This window comes from Buteo buteo, chromosome 4 (genome assembly GCF_964188355.1).
Source record: "Buteo buteo chromosome 4, bButBut1.hap1.1, whole genome shotgun sequence".
Classification (NCBI taxonomy): domain Eukaryota; kingdom Metazoa; phylum Chordata; class Aves; order Accipitriformes; family Accipitridae; genus Buteo; species Buteo buteo.
In genome coordinates this window covers 66067988-66084608 of record NC_134174.1, presented here as the reverse complement: position 1 = coordinate 66084608, position 16621 = coordinate 66067988, and the positions used below count along the sequence as shown (strand labels likewise).

The window sequence follows — 16621 nt, the reverse complement described above, 5'->3', positions numbered from 1 at the left end:
CCCGAGTCTGACTGCTGTTCAGTTTCAGCTATGCTGCTAGCATTTAATTAGCACACATTAACCACAAAAATGTGGTTGGACAGGGATAGAAGTAACTCCAGGTAATTTGACACAAGGCTCCTAAGTTCACCTGTTCACAGTGCTGCATGTTTCTATGGATGGATGGATGCGGCTCACGGCAAGCAAATCACAAGTCATAAATATTTATCTGACTTAATTCCTGGAAACACATGTCTAGTAAAAGGTTGTCCCAGACACCCGGTTACCTTCTGGTTCACATAGCAAGAAAACAATTTCAGCATATTTAGGCCATGTAACACTTGTCTGCCTCAATGCCCAATCTATAAAATAAAAACATTTTGCAAACCATTCAGCCTTTGAGTTAAAAGCAACACAAACCTGAAGTGTCAGGTCTATAGCACATGAATAACTGTTCTTCCCCAGTCTATCCTTTCATCACCTCAAATAAAAGATAACATGTAACTACAAAGAATACCAAACTTTTATACTCTTCAAAGTAGTATTTCATTTCCTCACATAAAGAAGTTTTGTCACTGCCCCAAACTTACAAGGCAAACAGCTCCTCAGATCTTCTGAAGACTCAAAATAGTTATAATAGGTTACACATTTGACATTAACTCCACAGCTTGGAGTTCTATATATTATGGGTTTGCCTCTTTCCAAAGTTAGCATACTTTTTTGAAAATCACAAAAAGAGATGCTTTGGGAAGTCCTCTAGTAAGCTATAAATAAATAGTGATGTATTGATGAAAACAACTGCAGGGTACTCATCAAGCAGATATACTTGAGGCCAGGAAGATGAACCATGGGCAAAACAAACGCCCTAACACCCTGTAACACAGCCACAGTGCCTGATCAAACAGTTCTTCCCACATGGGTTTTGTTTACAGCTGAGCCTGTACAGATGCTCCCAATCCCCTCTTATGTTTCTATTCTTTAAATAATAAAGTGTTAGCATGTAATACAGAGGAAAGTCACCCAAACACGTATTTGGCTTGCAAAATAGAATATGCATCTTTAGAAATCTACAAACATATGTCTGAGCAAAATCTGAGTCAGCTAAACATCTTCGAATTTATCTTAAGGATAGTTAGGCTGTTTGCTCAGAAGACTAGGAGAAACAGTCAGAAAGAACCTGATCAAGCTATGCAAAATTATAGTACTACTTGAGAAATAGGCCAGTATTTACATCACACTTGCTGTAAAGTGTGAATTACTGAAACACAGATAAATTTTAAACACTTCCTTTTAACTACATCATGGAATTCACTTTTGCAGAAAGCGAAATTTACATTATCAGTGACTGCAAAAGTGAATTTGTAATCTTAACTAAAGGTACCTAATCTTATACCTCACATAAAAACTGTTGGCAGAGCATTTATGAACAGAATTCCTTCCCTTTCAGCCTCCATGCCATACGTTCAAGTTACCACCTCTTTTACTTTAATCAACTACAAAAAAAAGCCCAACTTTATCACTCTCCACCCTACTTCAATTTCTCTACGCTTCTTTGTATACCCTTGCCTCTTGCTTTAAGGCTGGCTGCTTTTCACTGCTCTTAAGGGCTGCTTCACAAAGGTCTCCTGCAGTGCTGCAGAGTGACGAGGCATGCCCCTTCGTCCTGAAAGAGCACCCAGATACCACTGTCACTCTGGTGAGAAACTACGCCAATGCTAACACCTGCCTGCTTCGCCCCCAACTTTGTAACCTCCTTCAGGAAATGCTAAATACAGTTTTGTTTCCAAAATGAACATTCACAGCCATAGTACCACAAGCGGACGGAATTTCAAATTCCATTTATTAAACCCCTTGTGTCTTACAGCAGTACAAACCACACAACTTTTGGTATGTTTTCACAATCAGAATATTTCATATAAATTGTAGACTAAAGGCATGTTGAGTGGAGGTCAAAACACATTTTTACTGTGGCTACAGGCAGCATGCCCATTATACAAAGAAAAACTCCAAGTTTTCAGGGGACTGTTTTGTTCTTTTTAATAGCTAATGCAAATTTACCTACAACACAATTCCATCCTCTTCCAGCTAACAGCTTGATGTGACTCTCCTTTCAACTTCCTTTATGTTTATGATTTATAACTGAACCTTTTTTAAAGCTAAATTTGAAAAACTAAAGGCTTACCTTGAAAGCGGGTATATCCTAATGTTTCTCCTCGGAAACTCTTATAATATTTTACTCCATAAACTATAATTGGTCTTCTAAGAATATGTGCAAGTACAAAAATGTGTGTCTGCTCCAAACTCGCTCCAGGCTGAACCAAACACAAAGACAGATATCACTTAAAACAGAACCTACCATTCTCTACTTTAAAATTTGAAAAACAGTCTCCAAATTGAGACAGAAAATGCTTTTAAGAGTGATCTAGCTTTGACAGGAAAACAAAAGACTGGAAGACTATTACATATCAGTTGGAAAGAAGCAAAAACATTTCAGCTTGCACAAGAACTTAATCTGTCAGAAATAATTCTTTGTCCTATTGCCCAGATTCAATCTAACATATTTCATTCCGCAATTAGAAGTGAAACTCCACATAACGTGTAGTCTAAAAATAATTCATTCATCTGACAACAGGTTAAGGTAAATACCTTTTGATGATAGGAAAAGAGCACATCCAAAACAAATCACAAGAAAGTAACACCAAAATTGTGTTTATACTTTAAAAGAGGAGCTAAAAATATTCCCATAGTTAGAAGCTTATAGGAACGGAAATCTCATTTTGGAGGGGAGTTAGAAAACATCAACTTGCTGAAGTTTAAGTGGTGTAAGCTTACAGATTTGTAGGCCTGTTCTAGGTGGTAAGTATTGCAGGAGCTAGGAGGCAGGACATTTAGACAATTGTGTATTAGTTTATTCTACAGAATTCACTCTGACACCAAGAGCACCATACTTCTTTGTACTGTACTGCTTAATGGTAAGATCAAAAATTAGAATTTTAAATGATTCTATCTTGGCAAAAGAGTCTACCCAGTAATACTTTAAGATTACTGGCTTAAGAGGAATGTTTTCCCTTACACATGAAAATTCTTATTCCTGAAGAATACTTTGAGTTCTTGAAATTTCTTTTCAGAGGTTAGAATATCCTTTCTAACAGACATCCTATAAAGTAGTTTTCTTACCTGGCTTGCAAGAGAGAGTATGAATGCCCAATCTTCCTGCCACTGTTCCTCTCGCAATGAGAAATGTAAACCAAAGCTTTGGGAATACCATGATTCCCACTCTTTCCAGCGTGTATAGAACCTAAAATGTTAGAGAGAGAGAGAAAGAGTAGTAAAGACAAAAATATTTACTCAACCACCATACACTTGATAGCAATATTCAAAGCTTGTAATCCTTTTTATCAAGTCTGTAAAGAAGTGGGAAGAAAAGAGAGCATAAGCCAGGGAAACTGGATTTTGTTTTGGTTTTTAATCTTCAGGAGACTCCATTTGGTAATCCTCATTTAAGAGATCACTTGGGATCACAATGCCTACAGCAGACATGCTGTAATAGATGCAAGTTCCTAACAGTCTCCTGGCTAGTTTGATACTTCTTGTAATAGGTTTTTCGAAGCCTTATTTAGGATTATTTAAGTGTTGATGTACAGGAAACATAACTAAGACATTCCATTTCACCTAAGAGGAGTTGCTTTCTTCTCACACAAACAATACAGGTATTCTCTGCTGCTGACCATATCACAAGCCAACTAACTCCAAAGTACTTGCGTATCAACTTCAAATAGACCATGGTTAAGAGGCAGAATCTGTTTTACATCAGTTTTTGGAGCAAAGAGTATGGTAATTTCACATTATGTGGAACAGTTATAAAGCAGCACAGATAAGAATCGAATATAGAAAGTAGGATTAATCCCATTTACACTGAAAGTTTTAAAGTGACAGGATTCCTGTTTTTCTGTTTAAATTAAAATTAGCATTTTTGTACACTAGTTTAGTCCTAATGTTTTATCTATCTTAATCAATCTTAATCAATTAAAAAGAAAAATGACCTACACATTGAAAAGCAGATGCTGGCTTTTTAACATTTTAAACTCAGTCTGATCACCACACTATGGAAAGGCCACAACTTCACATTAGGAACACGCGTTTAGCGAAGAGTGCTAAGCCAACTTTTAAACAATGGCCTTTACTGTGAACACAAAGAAACCATTCTGAAGTTCAGCTTATTAAAAAAGTCACTGAAATGAACTCATGTAATTAAAATCTGAGAAAATTAACAGACAGTGGGTGTGTGTGGAAGAAACCTTTCCTATGCTTTCAGTAAAGATGTAATCATCCTAAAATCTTGGTGTATGTAACAGCTGTCACCAACCAGGCTGGCCTTCCCAAGTACAGCTAAAATTTCTGCATGGTTTAAAAGACCTATTAGTAAGACATTTTGATAGGTCTCTGTGCTCACTCACTCTAATACATCTACAGGGAATCTCCTGGATCTACCTACATTCCAGTTTCTATCCAAATACATCAACTGCCTCCATCTTTGCAGCTGATAGATATTTTGCCTGTTTTCCCCCAGAAATCTCTAACCTAACACCTTGTGCTAAATGAATTAATTGCCAGGTCTCCTGAAAGAAGCTTAGTTAGATTCTGCCAAAAAAAAAAAAAAAAAAAAAAAAGGGGGGGGGCGGGGGGGAACAGGACAAAGGCAGGAAAAGAAAAAACAAGGGGAGGAGGAAGAAAAAAAAGAAGGGGTGGGGGCAAAAAACAAAAAAAAAACCAAAGAAAAAACCAAACTATCCCCACAAAAGCTCTACTACAAAAGTGTTTTCCTAAAGCAGTTTCTTCCTTGAGTTAGACAGCCATAGACACAGTTATCTGTAGATGTTCACAGGAGGTAGCTCTGTAGACAGAAGTCAAAGCTCAAGATTTTTATCTCATTTAAAACAAACTTTTTAGTTTAACACAGGAGAACTGAATGCATCTTTTAAAAAAAAACAACAACAACAAAAAAACCCTGAAAGCCAACCTAGGGCATATGCCCATTCTCCACCAAAAGCCAATGGTAGAATACAAAAAGGGACAAATCAGAACACACTTTTGAGTAAACTAAAAAAGTGTAGTCATTTAAAAGGTGAGTGGAAAAGACTCCACAGGCCAGAGCCTCTGGGAGCTTCCCTATTGAGCTTTTTCCGAGTACCAGACACTAGACTGCCTCTTGTAAATAGATTCTTTGTTCAGCACCTAAACAAACATCACAAAATGAGGCCAAATGAGTTACATGAATGTTCTGTGTCCAACTATAAAAATACCTGGTTTTAAGTGTCTTTGTGAAGGCTCTGAAGAACAATTCCACTAGATAAAAGTTTAAGCATACTGTTGTTGAGATTAGTGATTGCATTTAAGAACCTCTTCCTTCAGTAATTATCATTAAAGCCAGTGACAACAACAGCGCTTCTTATCTCCTGCACATCCTAGCCCACAAAAATTAAAAGTAAATGTATCTTCCCACATAGAATCTATACAGCAAGTATAGGATGTACAGGATGATCAATTTATGACAGCACTTAACTAAAAGACTTCTCACAGCCTCAATCTGGATTTTTTGAAAGGCATTATGACTCTATTCTGATCTAGTATTGCCACTAACAAGTCAGTTGACTCTTCAAGAATTTCCATCGCTAACAGCCTCTGCAGGCAGACCAGTTCCTATTAAGGATGTAGCTCTGTAGAGGTTTGTACTAGAACCTGTACTAATTTTTCCAGTAACAAACTAGCAAGCAAGATTATCCAGACTGAAGGTAGGCAACTGTATTCAAACCATAAAGGAACACATGAATCAGTTAAAAAACAACTGTGCTTCCAGTAAGGAGAAAGATTAAGTAAATTCAGAGTAAAATGCAAATTCTGTCTAGAACATGAACTAAAAAGCTTAACCAGATTTAATACACTCTAAATAATGAGTGTTATGTTAGATACAACAGTTAAGTCAACAACAGTTAATACTAACATTTTGAAAGACTGGTTTAAACCTCAACAGTTTGCAGCATGTTTTTGGATACCATGCTTGGTTTTGTTACCATAAAGAACAAAACCTGATCTATCATAAATTTCTGTTCTGGCCTCAGGGGAACTGCTTGTGATGCCAGGGACATTCCTGCATGGTCAAGACGCACACTCCATTATAAACAACTCTAAAGTAGTGACAGATCCATTCGGAAACAGGTTCTCAGGAGAATTATTACTGAAGCACTGCTTTATTGAATCCAGCTCCAGATGCTCGTTTGGGGAGTTTTCTCCAAGCAGCAGGCAGCTGGGGACAGTAATCACAAAAGCTACTTATAGGTACCCCTAAAATGAACCTTTGCTGTTGATTTCCTGCACAGCGCACAGAGCAAGGGGACAGGCTCTCTCTCTAGTACGCCTGCTGATGCTGTTTGTCTTGTCCCTGACTACAAGAACATAAGAAAACTAATCGCCTGTGTCTTACATTATTTATCTTTATCAATCTCTTCCCATAGTCCCATTACACACTTGAGAGCTGTTGGACACCGCTGGTGGTCCAACTGTAAGAATTTTTCCTCTAGCAGAGGCAAACCACAGCATAAAACAACAAAAGTTGTTTTACAGACTGATAAATTAATTCTATGGCCAAATGACAGCACTAGTTAAACGTCAACACTCTGTGCTTTACTGCCATTATTTTAGCAGACAGAACAGGAACAAAAAGAGCAATACCGAATAAAGCTGTAACTAAGCAGATGGAATGAAAATACTGAAAAGTTTATACAGGAATAAAAGGCTATCTTCTACTAACAGTCTTCTGCAAAGCTTCCACCAAGCAGCAAGGCATGGCATGTGCACGATTTACATTGCAAGTATACAGAAATTCTAGTCTTAATAACTGTGGTTAGCGCACTCTTGACAAGCACACAGCATAAAATATTTTACTCTATTTTAAATGCTATGTGCTGAATATCACATACTGGCACTGAGTTCAGAACGTCCAAGTTTCCAGTGCTGTCATTTAAAATACGCTAGATCTAGATTACTACATGAATCATGCTGTGACTCAACATCTGAGGCACACAACCCACAGTAAATTGGGGAGTGGTGGTTGTGTTTCTTTTTAATACTATACTGCTATCAACTACTATGCTACATGGAAAGCTATCTTTAAAGTTGACATAAAAACTAACTTACCAATGTGAGCAGTCATGTAAACTGTCATGAAGAGCTTTCCGCAGCACTGAATCCTTGTCGTAAATGCCCCAAGTGGCTTGTAGTACTGAATCAAGCAGGCAGTCCCCTGCAGTCCGATTCCAAAGTGCATATAATCTGCTGTCCAAGCGCGTACCCAGTTCCAGTGACCAGTTAATAATGGGAGATTCCTCTTCTAGCTCTGCAACATGACAATAGCCTCTTAAAACCCATATTCATTTGAAGTCTCAGAGAATACCAACAGCACAGTAATAGCATAATCTCAACAATTTACATGAATAAAACTAAGTTTTCCTTCATACTACAAAAATAGGTGAACTGCAATAACTAAAGGCATTCCTCGGGCGAAATACTGTCAAGAAAAGAAAGAAAAAAAACCCAAAACAAACCATAGCCTTAAATAAAGCATCATATCATGTGTCTGAGGATTGCTACTGAAGTGGAAAGATTTGATCAGTTTCCTTTAAAGAGCTTGCGACTTAAAACTGTAAAGTTTTAAAAATCTTTACAATTCAAAGATACATTACAAACATGATTTTTACAGACTCCATTCTCTCTCTCTAAAATAATTCCAGGGTGAAGATTAACTTGAAAGCATCAAATCTATATTTAAAACTAATTCAGGCAACAAAGCCACATATATACACATGCACTTTTTTTTTTAAATCACAGAAATATTCTCTAATGAAAAGCAAGGAGAGATTCTAGCTATTCTCACAGCATTTACCTTTCTGAACATCTCTATCAAGTACTTCATCAAATAACTTTTCTTGGACTGTGGGTGGTAAGTCTTCAATATCTGGAAAAATAGAAAGCAAATACAAAAGTCACTTAATGTTACTATAAAAGAGACACATTACCAGCTGATGCTCAGGAGAACTTATGCAACAGCTTTCACCCTATCATCCCTATGTCTCCTCTGAAATGCTGCCGCTATTTTCAGATCTGTTATTTGTGACCATATAGGCTTCATAAAGCACACTGAAGCAGATATGTATCTCAGACTGACTGTCATACCTTTTAGTCGGAAAGGATCGTCACAGCATGCGTAGGGTAAGAATGGATTTCTCTGAAGGAGAAAGTGAAGTAGAGAACCACTTTGAGGTGGAAAAAAAAAAAAAAAAGAGTATTTTCAACCCTACTACATTTAGAATAGTTTTAATCCTAAGCAATAGTTTTCCACCCATCTAAATGGTTTCCCCTCCCTGGTCTCCCCCAGTGGACAGGTACAGTTTGCCAAGAGACTTGTTCTTGTACAAAACATCCACTTCCTTAGTCATTTCATGCAGACTTCAATGAAATATAGTTCAGAGAACCCCAATGGTTTGCAGGCCATAGTTTGCAGGTTAGAAAACAAGAAGTGGGAAAACTATTAAGCTATGACACAGAAAATGCCACTACTGACAACTGTTCCAAGAGCTTTACAGACAGAATCTGCAACTGTGGATCTATCTCAAAAAAAAAAAAAGCCAGAAAATTGTGTAATGGACAAAAAGTCTTTTATGACTTCTGTATCAGGTAAAATAACAAACACTGCCCCACATTCTAAAACACACACACACACACACAACATCTGCAACACCTTGAAGATCTGCTCATGGCCTGCATTTCAATACAAGGTAAGTAGTAAAGGGTTGCTAGGCAGATCAGCAGCTAGAGACACTTTGCTAGCTTCAGCACAATTGTGAAACTTAAATATATGGAAGTTAAGGAAGTAAATCAAACAGTTAAACAAAAACATCTAGCATCCCTTCAGGCAGTCTACAGGATGATGACTGGGCTCTAAGTGGTATTTCAAGGGCACAAAGACCTCTCAATTCCAGTGTCATATCTGCCAGTCCTGCTCAATACCTCAAACCCTAGGGCTTCGAAAAGTGAAGTCCATATCTTAGGCATATGAGTTGCTACTGAAGCATACTATTGTTTGGTGCAGGCATGCTGTTGTGGGGTGGGGTTTTTTGGTATGATTGATTAGGGTTTTTTAAACTAAAACTGGCTTGCAGTGGCCAGCCATCAATTTAGAAGATTGGCACTTTAACGTCTGTGCATTGACTCGTCAGGAAGATCTTATCCATTTATTTGAAAGACCGTGTGGAAACTGGTTCTTAAACTACATCATATAGGTAATATCTGAATAGCATTGTGTGATTTATACCACTATCCTTGGAAATGCTGTCTTGAGACCAACTACTAACTGTTGACTACAAAAGGTGTTCAGTTGACTAAGTGTGATGGAAGTGGAAATACACTGACAGTCTTGATGTACAGATGCTTCCAAACGTTCTTATTCCTTAATTATTTAATGGCTATTACATGTGTCAAAGAGATGCACAGTGGTTTAAGACATGTCTCTTGAAAATACTGAACAAACTCCTCAATTCTGGCAAGAGCAACATTTCTCACGTGTGTTACAAAACTCTTCTGTTGCCTCTCTTTCGCTTCTCTCCCCCAAACAGCAATGAAGTGTTAGTCTCTAGACACTTTGTACACCCACGCTGTCTGCCTCTCATATGTGACCCACAGAATACAACTGAATGCAGCCCCTCAAACAGATAGTTGATATACAAGTGGCAACTATTATCCAGACTTTTTGAAGAGGAGGAGATGAGGTAACATTCAACCAAAAAAGTTCCAAATACAATTCCTAACAATGCTACTGCTTTACAAAAAGACAAACAGATCTGCTGATTAGTACAGTTTCCATCTATGCATTTTTTTACCTCTGGTAGCATTTCTATTAAAGGAAACAGCTATTGAAGATTAAAAGTCTTCTAATAGCTTTTTTTTAGTAGACAAACATTCTCTCGATTGCAAAGTATCTCAATAGTATTCAAAAAGTGCTATTGCTATGACCACATACAAATGCAAATAACAGCTCTGGGCCTTAACGGAAAGGACTGAAAGCTAACATAGCTATGGGAAAAGTCATTTTAGAGCCCAGAAACGTCTGGGCTCCAATCTTAACTTTAAACGCAGCCTTTCCTTAGAATATACCACTTTTCTTAAATTTCCTTGTGTCTAAAGAATACAACAGATGTTCACTTCACAGGAACAACATATGGGTTGAAGTGTGCAAATACTGAATATTAATAAGCAAATTCAACTACTAAATCTGACCTAAGCTATTAAAACTTCACAAATAAGACCTATACACACACACAGCACCACCATCAGAAAGTCAAAGTATACATCAAAAACAAGCAATCCTCAACTAGGTGACCAAAAAAAAAAAAAAAACACAAAAAACTTCCGTCAGTAAGAAGAATTTCATAACTACCTGCAGGTAACGTAAATGTTACAAGGTCAGTCAGAAAATAGCAAGCAAAGTCTCCCTTTCGTTGATGAAGAGATGCAGCAATTTCACGACGAATTTGTTCTGTGACCTCTGGACACACCATGGCAGGAATGCACTTCGCTGCATGTTGCGATACCTGTAACATAACACAGTTACTGCACTCAGTATTTTTTCTAGTTAAATAGACTTGGGAGTGATAACCACCAGTGGACAGCATTTTGTTAGCAAGTAATGCAACAGAAGCATAAACATTGGTAACCTGAAAGATTAAATGTTTAGTGACTCTCAATGAATTAACGTCTCATTTGTCATGTGGCTGATAACATAAAGCTGGTTAAAAACCTCTTTAAATAAAAGAAGTGAATTAACAGGTGACCACTTCCAGCAGGAAAAGGAAACCAAAAAAAACCAGATAAGAGCTAGATAACAATAGGAAACATACCTCTTAACTTATGCATAAGCCCAGTGTACATTTAACAAAGAACTTCATTACCACAGCACAAGACAGTTTCCTACAAAGAATATTCCCAAATACTAAGCTAAGATACTTCAATTTCTCCAGATCATCACTGGCAGCAGGAACTCATTCAATGATACAGGGCAAGTGACACAGGGATGACACTAGATATATAAAAAAACAACTTTAACATATACATTTTCACTAGTTAATATCCTAGCAAAGGAAAGTACCACTGTGGCTCAAACACTACTAAGCATTTTCACAAATGGTATGTTAAGTATTCCTAGAAACTGAAACAAAACCAAAGAAAAATCTGTAAGACAGTATTTCAGCAAATTAACTTGTTTTTAAACATGTAACTCCACCCAGATAGCTATGTAAGCAGCACAAAACTACTGAAACTAGCCACATATAAATATATACTCTTCTCAAGGCTTTAGGTACATTTGTCTTGCTTCATCTACTCTTTTTAATTACTCAACCCTACGCTTTCTGTCATCCTATTGAGCTTCTCAGGCATGCTACTTTTCTCAGGAACACATGCTTTCAGAATTGCATTAAGCATCAAAAGAGGGAAGGAGGCAAAATAAAAATTTGGCTCTGATCAGATGAGGAACCAGAAATCTGAGATGAAGGAAACAAACAAAAAAGATAACAGAATTACTTATGGGCCTAGTAAGAAGACATATAATGGCAGTGGACAAAGATCACCAGAGGTGAGGCGGACCATACAAAAATATACAAGGAAGTGGAACACGCAAGAGCAAGGAGACCACAGAGAGGAACCAACCAGTCTGTAAAATGGGCAAAGGGCGGGAAAAAATGCAGCAATTCTGCAAAGCAAGAAATTTGCCTTTCTCTGGGAGAGAAGTTCCCAAGAAAACCAGGGAAGATTGACCAGGTAGACTTATTCATTAACAAAACTCAGAAAAAACTACGCTGTCATTGATGTCAGGGTTTTGCTTTCAGGGCATTTCCTCTCCCCCACCCAAAGCACAGGAAGCCTCACAATAGCTCACTCCACTGCCAGTAAGGTCAGAATGTGTGCCAAGATTGCTCATTAATGAGAAAACTGAACATCCTCAAGACCACAACATACATACAGTCTTAAAGTAAACCTGCTTCTTAAGGAGAAATGTCAACAAAGGCACAAAGCAGCAATTCATGTATTCTAACAATATCAGCCTCTATCTTCTAGCAAATAAAGTTACATGTCACTGGCTGCAAACAATGGTGCAGTTACATAAAGTTCCCATTCAATCTACTCAAGGGCCAAAGTAACTCACCTCTGTAAGCAAAATTGCTAGCATATCTTGTCTCTGAAAGCGTATTGCCAGATGTACAAGCGTGTACCCAACATCAAAAGCAGAAGGGCGATTTAGCAGGCGTACTTCATCTGCAGTAAGCTGGCGGGCAATATCTCCTCCTGATGACTTGTAAGCTTCAACAGCAGCTAAATCACCTTCTACAACTCCTGAAGGAAAAAAAAAATAAATACAATTCGTTTTAGCTAGTGAATGAGCCATTCTGGATCGAGCTATCTTATTTAACACAGTTTACCTATTCTGATACAGACCTAACATATGAAGATCAACTGCATACCAAGAAACTTGCAAATTTTTATTTCTTTTTTTAAACATAACACTACAAAATATTTACACTTACCTCACTTCCTAGAGCATTTCCACTAGCCAAACTAGTTGGAAGACATGGCAGATCAAAAGCCAGCTATGAAGTGGTGCTGAGGACCCTTGATGAAATACCTGGTATAACACACGTGCTAGCGTTTCATTTGATCAGCAGTACTAAAGGAAAGTCATTCATTCATATTACAGAGATCAGTTTGATTATTATATCTTCCCTTTTAACTTATTTAAAAACAAACTACTGGATCTAAGAAACAGATCTATTAAAAGGGTTTTGGAACAAAAGTGGTTCTTCTTTCATCCGAGTATGGTTTAAAACAGTGTTGGAAGAGGGTACAGAGCACAAAGTTTCTCTTCGGCTCACCATCTCTGCTACTAATTGAACTCACGCAATTATCATTCAGGATACTCTATTAAAACTGAATTAAAGAGAAATTACACACACACACACACACACACACACAGTGTGTACTTTCTAAAGCAAGATGGGGTGGGGGGGAACCCAAATGTCTCAAGTCCCTAGGAATCTCTAACTTCTGTATCATGCTTCATATCAAGACCATTCATGCTAAAAGCATTCCTTAGCTGCAATTATCAGAATACGCCATCAACAAGATGTGGTGGTGTTAACAGTATCAGTTCCAATATAAGACTTCCTAAATTTAGAAATCCCTTCAAATATAAAGATTCTATTTTAGAGATATGCTTCATAAGAGAACAGTGTAATGCTGAATTGAGGAAACAAAAGTGATCTTAAAGCCATCTCTAATAGAGAAGTAAACAGAATACTTCTACTTCACTATTGAGAAGCAGCCCTATTTGCAGCAGCTCAACAACAGAAGAGTGCAGATCACAGAAACGAGAAAACCCTCTCCCCTATTTTCTGTAGCTAAACCTTCTTGCCAACTCCTAAGAGTCAGCAGTTGAGTAGAGGCCATGAGGCTGGAAATTGAGACTCAAGTCTATCCTTCACTCAATTTGCTTACCAAGACTCAAAAATTGATCAGAAAGGAAAGAGGTAAGTAAGAGGTAAGTCTCAATCAGGCACTCACTGCCGTTCAGGACTAATATTCAAACAATAGACAAAAAAAACCCAAACCCAACCACAAAAAAAACGACCCCCAAAAACCCCCATACCCCAAACAACAAAAAACCCCTGAACAACCAAAAAACCCACCAAAAATCAAAAAACCCAACACAACAAATGGAACTGCCTACTACCAGAAGAGCACACTAACTGCTGGGTTACTGGTTAATCCAGGATTTAGGAAAGCATTCTTAACTCTGCCAAAAGTCTATCATTTTTAATACTGAGATTACAAAGCTTTCAGAAGAAACACGGGGGGTAGGGACGGATTATCAGTGCAAGACATTTCTCTACAAAGTTATCAGCTCTGCTTAGTAAGCCTCTACAGATGAAAGTTAAGATTATTCATTTCAACAGTAGTCTAAAGCAGAGAAGTTCCAGAATACAAACTCAACTGTAAATTTCAGTTGTACAACATCTACCCATTCATCAAGGACTCAAAAGTCCTAACAGGCCAGGGCAGAATGAAAACAATACAGGGCAACAATTTCTAAGTTTTCTCATGCATGTTTCTGGTCTGCCTGTACAGGAAAACATTCCCACTCCACTCCAGCATTAACGTCTAATTCTCCTTAAGCGCTTGCCTGCATATTCACCCCTGATGAGCTAAAGAACTCTTGTCTAACGAGTTTTGTCTGTCCAATTTTAGTTCTTGTTCCCCAAGTTAGATCTTTGCTGATGAAAAAGTATTTTCTTTTAAAGAAAGGAGCTGCTACTGATGGAGAAAAGCTACTTTAGTGAAGGGAAACAAACACTGAAAATTCACTGGTTTTCAAGATGTTCTCCAAACATGCATCAAAGGAATGCAATACGGGATGTGAGCAACATAGCTGTGCTCCTGTTGCAACATTTCCACTTCTGGGTGGAATTAAAACATACCAAAGCAAAAGGTACAGTTTTGTCAATATATGCTGTATCCATAACAAGAATGCCAAGTGTAGCATTTTATTTCCTTGCAATCATATTTATGCCACTGATAAGGCAATACGAAGGCTGCTTGTGATATGTCATTCCAACCAAATGCAGCAAACTGACTTACTGGGGTTTTGGGGATTTTTTTGTGTGTGTAGATATGTATGTATACATAGACATCAAAGTCAGACAATTTCTCATGACCCGTCCTCTTAAAACAAGTTACACTACAGCTTTGGCACAAGATCACCTGTTAGAAAACCCAAGAATCCACAGGGAAAGAAGAATCTTGATAGAAGAGCAGATTCGTTGCTATCTTATGACACCCTTAATTTTTTATTATTTTATTAATTTAGGAAAGACATTTTGTTAAAGACAAATAGCTACTTCATACCCTTTTATATTTTAACCACTTCTATTGACACCGAAAAGATTGTTACCACATCTGTACCTTCCACCCCACCACCCAATGACAAACGTACCAAAGACCACCCAAGACCGGTAGGTAGCCACTCTGACAATCCAACTATCCCAGACTAATTTCAAAATTCAAACAAACATCCCCAAAATGATCTTTCGATGACAGATGATCAGACCCAAATCATCGTAACAGTTCCAGCTGGCCAGTCTATCAAGTACACGCTACACAGTAGTACATGCTACTACAGCCTTAAGTCAGTGCCCAGTCAATTCATATTTGTAATTATTCTTTTAGTCCCCCACCCTCAGCTGCTAAGGCAACTTATTATCATCCCGCTTTTAATCAAACCTCAGCAACAACTGAGGTCTAAGACTGATGCTGAGAGGCAGCCATGTGAGGTTTGGCAATGCCTTCAAGCACTAACTACTACAAGCTGCAGTAAGGATCCAATCAGTGACATGTGCTGTATGCAGTACTGCCAGTTCTTGCAGTTTATTCCCACGTCTTGCAATACTTGACATTCCTAAAAGCCCCATGTCCTAGAATTAATTACTAAAATTGTTACACAAGCTGTCATTTAAAAGTACATTTTTAAACTTCACTGATGAAGTTTAAGCTAAAGATCAATACATACATCAAAAACAGGCAAACTGTGTATGTTTTCTAGGCCTTATTTAAAAAAATGGAGACAGTAAACGTGTTTTAGGTATACGGTTGGCAATACTTTATCTAGAAGTGAAGAACAGTGATGGTGTGCTAAATGATACATCAGTCTAGCACAGTTACAGCTCATGGAGGGATGGTGCTGTAACTATGTGCATGCATCATATCTCGTCATCCTCTATTCCTTAATCCAAACAGCCAAGTGACTATTTGGGGGGTGGGTGGAGGAGGGAAGCATCAAGAAATTTTTACATCAAGTCCAGACAAACTCAATTCTGGATGCACTAACTCTGTTTTGTAACAGAGTCTCAACAGATAAACATAACACACAAAATCAAACCATACAGGGCTCATTCTGCATAATGTTTTGCGCAGAGACCACTACAAGCCTATCTCCTTATAAGCAGCTTCCTCTTGCAAACCTGCTGCATGCTCTAATGTCTGGTACTAACCTGAAATGAAATAACTATGACCCAAGTACCCAGAGCGTCACCATCACAGGGCCGATGTTCTATGGTCACTACAAGCCTCTTTGGCCCCTCTTAGCTACAGCAAGAGAAGTCCAAATTTCTCTTTACCCAATCTCCCAAATATCTACTCCGTTTTAGCTGCTTCAAAAGAACAGGGAGAATTCCTGACAGCTTGGCAGGTGCCAGCCTGCTTACAGTGCCAGTCAGTAGAATCGAAGGCTGCAGTGAACACTGAGCAAAAGTACAGTAATAACAGGCAGATTGCCAGAAATCTGAACCAGAAAACACAAATCTTGCCCCAAAACTATGGGGTAAACTTGCCTACAGGCAACATTCAGAAGAATTGCCTGCAATTCCTAAATTCAGTGCCACTCCAAAATGAAGTCTAAATATGCTTTTATTGACAATAGGAGGCACAGTCCTACAATGGCTTTGATTTCTGTCAGATGAATGAGAGCCTCCAATTCATTAAGTCT

The 16621-nt window shown here is 38.0% G+C and overlaps 1 protein-coding gene across 5 annotated transcripts in view; it reads right to left on the bottom strand.

Annotated features, from left to right (window-relative positions):
• Positions 1 to 16621, bottom strand: part of ZRANB1 (zinc finger RANBP2-type containing 1) — a 48103-nt gene that overhangs the window by 8582 nt on the left and 22900 nt on the right. For all 5 annotated transcript variants that reach the window (XR_012650189.1, XM_075026592.1, XM_075026591.1 and 2 more), the window contains exons 4-9: positions 12233 to 12420; positions 10469 to 10622; positions 7919 to 7990; positions 7174 to 7372; positions 3157 to 3277; positions 2162 to 2291 (exon numbers count right to left, since the gene is read on the bottom strand). Coding sequence is in view for 4 of the 5 variants with exons in the window: in XM_075026592.1 (XP_074882693.1) it covers positions 2162 to 2291; positions 3157 to 3277; positions 7174 to 7372; positions 7919 to 7990; positions 10469 to 10622; positions 12233 to 12420 (864 nt within the window). In the remaining variant the exon portion in view is untranslated. The remainder of the gene's footprint in view (positions 1 to 2161; positions 2292 to 3156; positions 3278 to 7173; positions 7373 to 7918; positions 7991 to 10468; positions 10623 to 12232; positions 12421 to 16621) is intronic.